This window comes from Telmatherina bonti, assembly GCF_933228915.1.
Source record: "Telmatherina bonti genome assembly, chromosome: 2".
Taxonomy (NCBI): Eukaryota; Metazoa; Chordata; class Actinopteri; order Atheriniformes; family Telmatherinidae; genus Telmatherina; species Telmatherina bonti.
Window position 1 is genome coordinate 28276983 of NC_136620.1, and position 8079 is coordinate 28285061.

The 8079-nt window shown below is 37.2% G+C and overlaps 1 protein-coding gene across 1 annotated transcript; it reads right to left on the reverse strand.

Moving 5' to 3' along the window:
- Window positions 1–3488: 3488 nt before the first annotated feature.
- On the reverse strand, window positions 3489–4715 carry lrrc10b (leucine rich repeat containing 10B; the record flags this gene model as incomplete). The annotated part of the gene is made up of 1 exon (XM_079249699.1): window positions 3489–4715. One exon carries the CDS (start codon window positions 4713–4715, stop codon window positions 3489–3491), a length of 1227 nt encoding a protein of 408 aa, XP_079105825.1.
- Between the last annotated feature and the right edge of the window lie 3364 nt (window positions 4716–8079).

The following is an 8079-nucleotide window of genomic DNA, read 5'->3' on the forward strand; positions in this document are numbered from 1 at the left end:
ATCAGTGTTCATGAATCAACAATATGAAACAGAATTAGGCAAAAATAGCTTCCAATATCCAAGGCGAAAACACTACTGACCAAAAAGAACAAAACGATTTGTCTCACATTTGCCAAGAAACATCCTGGTGATTCCCAAAACCTTTGAAAAAATATTCTTTTTAACTGCCAAGACAGAAGTTAAACTCTTTGAAAAGGGTGTTTGCTTTTACATCTGGGGTAAAAAATAAAACAGCATTTGATGAAAAAAAACAAAAAAAACCAAGATCTTCATACCAACAGTAAAACACGGTGGTGGTGGTAGTGTGATGGTCTGGAGCTGTTTTGTTGCTTCAGGACCTGGGAGACTTGCTGTGATTGATGCTATCAGTTCATGACTTCAAGCTCAAGCGAACTTAGGTTATGCAACAAGCAAACTACCTGAAGTACACCAGCAAATCCTCCTCTGAATGGCTTCAAAAAACAAAGTTTGGTGTGGCCAAATAAAAGTCAAAATTTGATTTCAATTAAAATGCTGTAGTGTGACTTTAAATGGGCAGTTTGTGCTAGAAAAGAGTTAAAACACTTATAAGAATTTTGTGGAGAAAAGTGGGCCAAAATTCCTTCACAGCAATGTGAAGGACTCATTGCCAGCCATCACAAACAGGGCTGGCTCTGGCCCAGCAGGTGTCCTAGGCAAAAGAGTTTTGCCCCCCACCCCACACGTCAAAATGCTTACCAAACCTAAAGCTTCATACCTCAGTCACACAAATTTTATAACTAATGTACAAAGTCTTGTCTCTTAATTAACAAACAAATCAAAGTCACACTGAAACACTCTAAATTACACAAAATTTAGAACAAAAGTCCCGGGCAAGAAATGGCACAGGTGCAAATCCTGAAACAATGCAAAACAGCGTAATCAGCACTCTAAACGGCTACAATAATTATAAAACAAAATAACACTTTCAAGTTTAGTACAAAAGTCCTGGGTAAAAAAAAAATCGGGCAAAAGTGTAATAATACAGTCTGTCTGTAAGCAATCACCCTTATAACATTCATGCTGTGCATTCAGGGGTGTTCATTTAGATCTACTTGCGACAGATCCAAATAGTATTTATTTATTGTAACATGAATGCATTATAAGAAGTAATATTGCTGCTGTAATATTTGGTTAAACTAACATCCAGTCTTCACTTCAAGCCTCTTGTAAAGACAGTGAGGTGGAGGCCTCGAATAGCTTCTACAGGTGTCTCTTGTGACTGCAATCTTTTCTTAGTACATCTGGACAAACACAAATTTCATACATTACTTTAAGCAGTAGGATTAAATAGCAGAAGCCTACCCTTACAATAAACAGACTAACAGTCGCACAAATACTGCATTGCAAATGCAATTAGAAAAGTGCTATGTAATATTAAACATTTACATTTTGTCATACGTTATATCAAACCAAACGTTTGTCATTCACAAACGAATGGTTGAGGTTGCTGCTGTTTGTGGCACAACCAGTTAGGTTCAGGGGGCCTGCAATTTGGCTTTGAGAGCTTTTTGCCTTTAATAAATAAATTCACCATTTAAAAATTGTATTTTGTTCTTGCTCAGGTTATGTTTGTCTAATTTTAAAATTTTGTAAAGATCTGACAGTCTGACAAATTTTCAAAATAGCAAGAAATCAAGAAAGGGACTAGTACTTTTTTGCAACACAGTATGAGGAGTTTATAAGATTTTAAGATGTATATTCGACAATGATGTAAAGATTTCCTAAAAATAAAAAAAGCTGAAAGATTTTTCTGGTTGTCTTTAAAAAGGCTTGAAATTATTTTGATGGTATTCAACTTTGCATTTTTCTGGAAAAATATCATCTCTCCAGCTTTTTTCCCCACAAATTGACTGTATTTATAATAAATGATTTTCAACCATTTTCATTTTTTAATTAAGCATGTCAAGTGTTTTGAATACGTCCTTAATTCTCTGCTCTTCTGATGTTTTATTTGCTTGGAAAAAATTGATTAAAAAAACAAGAATTTTATTGACAGCTGATTGAAAAAACAGATCAGATCAGATTTAGAATCGGATTAATGCTAAATAACATTAAATAAATATTTTTTCTGGCAGATCCTATTAATTTCAATTTGTTTTTTTAATTTTAATTTCAATTTCAATTTCATTTTAGTTTTTTTATTTAATTTTTTAAAAACAAATCTTGTTTATTTTTTCAACTGAGTAAGCGCATACCAGTAAAAAAAAATAATAAAAAAATAAAAATAAAAAAGAAGGAAAACCAGAGCAAAGCTTGGTTAAGATTACAACTGAAGTATGTAATGTTTTTAGTATGACCATTTAGTTTAATGTGATCCAGAATACCAACACATCAACTTTAACATAATAATGAATTTATTAAACTTAAACATGGACAGAATATTTTGTCATTTTGACTATAAACTGCAAAGACAACACCTTTCAGATACTTAACAGAAGCTTTGCAGGTTTATAAATAAATGTTTTGGCTTTTTTTTTTTGTCTTGTTTTGTTCTTTTAAGTGAAATTTGATTTGTGTGCCTGTGGTGCATTTCATCAGTGCAGACAGGAGTTGAGACACTGACACAATAGTACAGGCATTAATATTCTAGCACTGAGATAAATATTTCACTCTTCAATAAGATGTGGAAAGAAGATACATGAAGAGATGGGGATTGGATTACACATGACCCCCACATAAATAATGACTGCAGAGATGAGAGGAGACAAAGACTGGGTCTGCTTCATGTTCATGTAGAAAAGAAAGGTGTAGATATAAAAAAATTTTTTTTAAAAAGTTTGATTTTTTTCTGTTGTCTGTCTAGCTGCAACTAAAAAACTCCCTCTCACTTTGTACTTACCTTTTATGGTGAGAGATCTCTGCTACTTATCCCTCCAATAATTCTGCATGTCACACGCTTTCTTGGCACTGGCACTCAGTAGAGTGCTTACGCAACTCTGGCATGGGTTTCAGGGGTTTGTGTTTAGCATTTCATAAATATTTTGTACTTCTAAGTGCGATACACCCATTCACATTCACAAGCAGTCTTGCTTTATAAGAAAAGCAATAAGCCAAGGTGAGTCGTGCTGACAAGCAGAAGCCGATCATAATGCATGAAAATACAACTGTGTCTGTGAAATGAACAGTGGCTTCATGCTCACTTAATGTTCTCTCAAAAACAGACTCACACTAGATTCACTCAGCTGAATGTTTAATAATGGAAAAATCTTGCAATAGGAACCAGCTGTAACACAGTCATACACACTATATACAAACACACACCTCTAAACCTCTAAATCATGTGCAGCTTAGCGAGATGTCACAGTTAAGTTATTCAGATATAATGCCCAGATCATTTATTTTCTTAGTTTACAGCAGATTATAAACTAGCAGCAGAGCTAGGAAAGTGCCATATTCCCTCCGTGTCAGCTTCAGTCAAAACTTTATCTCCTGGATTTGGGACCATCTTGATGTTTGAGGGGAGTTTTTCATGCCCCATCATCTTGTCCCCCTGTGTCTCCCAGCTGCTCCCCATCATCATACTCATAGTCCATGTGAGCCCTGTCATATTCCAGCTCCTCTCCTTCATACTCAAAGCCCTCTCCCTCACAGATCAACTCCTCCTTTTCATATTCAATCATCTCCTCATCATATTCAAGTTCAGCTTCATCATACTCTGTGACTTGGAGCTCTGCGCACCCTCCCTCTTCCTCCTTCATTTGAACCTCTTCCTCTTTAACATCTGTGTCCTCAATTGTTACCATAGATTCATTTGTTGCCTGCTTTGAGTTAGAGTTGCTGTTCTTCAGGATGCCGTGAATCACCGGCTCCTCTGCCTGCATTTCCGCCATGGCTTGCTCCTCCGCTTCTTCCTCAGCGGCCTTTCGTCGTCTCTCTTTGCGAGCTTCACGCACCTCCAAGAACTCTGCAGCCCCTTCCCCGACCACAAGGACATCCTCACCCACTTTTGGAGGTTCCTTGACTGGGTTGTGGTCATAGGAGAAAAGGCGCAGGGCTTTAAGACGCTTCAGGCTGGGGAACGCTGTTATTTTATTACGGTCCATGTCTAAGATCTCTAAGGCTTCCATTCGCAGCAGAACTTTAGGGAAAGTTTCAAAGCGGTTGCTGTACAACCATAATCCCCTCAGAGCCTCCATGCGCCAGAGGTCATGAGGTAACGTTTTTAGTCGGTTGTCCCCCATCTGCAGGGACTTGAGGTGGGGTAAATCGTAGAGCTCCCGTGGAAAGCTTTGGAAGAAGTTGCTCTCCATCCACAGACATCTCAAATTCTGCAGATTCCTCAGTTCGGGTGGGAAGCACATCAACCGATTGCTGCCTACGTAGAGGCGGGTGAGGTTAGTGAGCTGGCAAACCGTCAAGGGAACATCTTCTATCTTGTTGAAGTCGAGGGCGAGTAACCGCAAACCCTGCAGCTGGGTGATCCTGTCTGGCAGAGTACGCAAGCTGTTCCCACAAACATAAAGCTTCTCCAGATGCATCAGGCCACAAACACGCAAAGGTAACTTCTTAAATTTACGGTAGCTCAAGTCCAACACAGGATCTCCACTCTCCAACAACTCCTCCACCCCCAGTGGAAGTTCCTCCTCTACTTCCTCTTCCATTTCTTCTTCCTTTGTTGGGATTTCCTCTTCTTCGCCATCCTTTGCACCATCTTCCTCCTCTTCCCCCTCTCCCTTCCTGGAGGAGTTGCCCATGTTATGACAAAAAGCCCCCTGACTCCAATGTGATTCAGAACAGAGTCATTTGATGAGGCAGTGTCTGCGACAAGTTAACCCTCAGCCTGCAAGCTACTGTTGCTTTGTGGTTGAACCAACAGGCAGCAAACGGGATCATATTCCCACGCCAGTTTACAATCCAGTAGCCATTTCACATTAGTTTGTCAAGTGTCTCTCTTCCTCCCTTCATTCACCCTTTCATGAGAATAACAAGCTGTGGAGTAGTAGTAATAATAGTAGTAGTAATAATAATAGTAGTAGTAGTAGTAATAGTAATAGTAATTGTAATAGTGCTGCCGGTGGTTGAAGTCAATAAAGTAGAGATTAATTTTGAGCTGTTACTGAACTCTTACCCTCTCCTCTCTGACTTCCTCAAGGCTTTTCAGAGACTGTCAGCTTCGGAGTCACCTGCTGACGTCCTCAAGCCTGTCTGTCAGAAAAAGGGAATAAAAACACTCTAGGACACTAAACAGTCATTTTATTTCTGTCCCTCTTACTCCCTTGCGGCTGTCGGTGGATAAACTCGGTAACTTAGATAAACTGTGTACTCAATGGCCTGGCCAGCAGCAAGTAAAAAAAAAGAGAGAGAGAGAGAGATGGAGGGAGCAGTCAATAGAAGTCCATCCTCCAGTTAATGCAGCTGCTCCCCATTAGAGGCCTCCCGGAGTTATATTCCACACGAGAAAGAAATTGCATGCTGGAAGACTGCAGCGCTGACTGAATGACTCCCCTCCTGATGTTGTCCTCCTCTCCATCAGCTTGAAGGTTTGCAGTCAACTGATACCTCCCTCTCTCTAAAACTGGAACAGGGGGCATCCACTTCGCATGATCAGTGTGTGTGTGTGTGTGTGTGTGTGTGTGTGTGTGTGTGTGTGTGTGTGTCTGTGTCTGTGTGTGTGTGTGTGTGTGTGTGTGTGTGTGTGTGTGTGTGAGAGAGAGAGAGAGAGAGAGAGAGAGAGAGAGAGAGTGTGTTTGTTGTTCCACAATAACGTCAACAAATAAAAAAGTAGGTTATAGTCTATTTATTTTATCGCGTACGGTGACTTGAGATTATTTTATTTGTTTTGCGGTGCGCCTTTTTTTAAATTTTCTATTACAATTATAAACATACATTATAAACATGCATTTTGATTGCAATTTGTAAAATAATAAAGAGACTATTTCAAATATCTATATAATACAGACTTTAAAATATTTTAAAAACTTGTTGTCATGTTTGACAAATTTTCTTTGTTTATTTATTTTTTTTGTGGTCACAAAAACATCCATATGTTTGTATATCTCTGGTTACCATCTCTTTATTTGTGGTGAACGAGTAGAAATGAACTGATATCCAATCCATGTAAATTTCTTTTCTTTTTCTTATTCTTTTCAACATCTGAAGCCAGATTACTATATAAAGAATTGGGAGCACCTGCTCATAATGTTGTGGAATTGTCTGGAATTGCAAAGTAAAACACTACAGCAAAAGATATTTATCAAGTTTTAACAGCCATTAAAGTTGAGTTGTTCATGAACATCAGTCTGGAAATGGTTAAAAAAAAAACAAGCATCAGCTTATGTAAGCAAACAATTATGTAAACAGCCAGGATGGCTTGTAAGTGACTTTACTTTCGCCTTAGCTTGGCTCATGGTTTCATCTTTCCACCACTAGGCAAACACAGAACAACAGAACTGCATTGAGAAGGGCACTACCTTCCAGTTTATCTGGAAGTAGAACATTTTCCTGGCAGATGTGATATTAGGAGTTTGTTAGGAGATGGGAAAAGCTGCATTCCAACATAAACAATTTATGCTGGGATGCAAGTTTATGTAATCTTTGGATTGTTATAACATCATGGTTTGAGTATTGCTCCATCTGGGCCTGGATAACTTGCAGCCATTGATCGAAAAGTGAATTCCAAATTACATGAGTATCATAAAGGAAAAATGGGTTTTCTGTGAGCTCTCAACACAAATTATTCTTCCAGAGAATTAACAAACATTGTTATTTTGAAATTGTCACATTAAAGTCCTGATTATAATCCAATTAAAATATTATTGGATGACCCAAAGGAAGCACATCAAGTGTGTCCATATTTGATGCGTTATTAAATTACAAGTTTAATTAATGACAAATGACAAAAAGCTTCTTTTTTTTTTTACTGGTAGGCAAACATCTAAGAAGGGTCTTTGTCATTAATTAAACTTGTAATTTAACAAAACATCAAATATAGACAGGCTGGAAAGTACATGTTTTAAAAAACTAATTATTATTGTAGTTATTTTTTTAGTTGATTTTTTTTTAAATATTGAAAATCTTACACACTCCACCTTTAACCTCCTGACATTTGATCAACTATTAGAAATATATAGCTAAAGTTGCTGTTGTGATGGAAGTAAATGTTCCTCATATTTAGGTAAAAATAGGTAGTTTCCTTGATAAATAAAGAAGTAAAAACATTCTATCATTAATAGCATGCCTGCATGCCTTTGGTCTTGCGTGAAAATCAGATGGTATATCTAGAAATATTAAAAATCCTTCTTACTCAAGTCAAAATCTAGATTTCTTTCTTTTATTATTGGTGTAATGTGTGAAGCTGGTAGTTCAGAGCTGCTCTGCGTCACGCATAACAGAAGTTAGTTTGAGCAGAATTTTATAGAGCAATTAAAAAGCTGCACCAGCAGCAAGCTTCAAGGTCACTTCCTACTCAGACACAAGAATAACCAAAATAAAGTTTTAACCAATGCCAGACCTCAAGTGGTTATTCAAAAACATCAACCTCACCATAATTCTTTGATAGGTCTATCTGTACTCTTGGCTAATGGAAAGTCTCGAGCTGTTAAGATTAACCAGAGACAATAAGAAACTACAAGAACATCGATAAAAAACATCAAGATAGGACAAGACAAGAAAAGACAATCCAATCAAATTCTTTTTTCAGTCCCACATGGGGATATTGACAGGATATTGACGGCACCAAAGTGACAGTATCACTCAGATTAATAATAAATTAATAAGTATTTAAATGGGCAGAAGACAAATAGTATATACATAATGCAAAAGTCAAAACAATAATCATAAAACAAGTCAAAGATTGTATTAATAGTATTTTTTTCTGCTAATTGGATAGACGGCTCTTACGCTGTGTATTTATATTATATGATAACTGTCAGATAAAATAAGGAAAGATTATTAATATCCATCAGCTGATTATGACCAAGGACATATTTCTATGTTTTGAGTGTACAATCTTGAAACTGTCAGGCATCAGCAAAATCTTTTGCTTCTGCATTGCGAAACTTTGGATGATTTGCACCAAAGTTAATTAAGTGCATCTGTATGTAAGTTGTTTCCTTAATT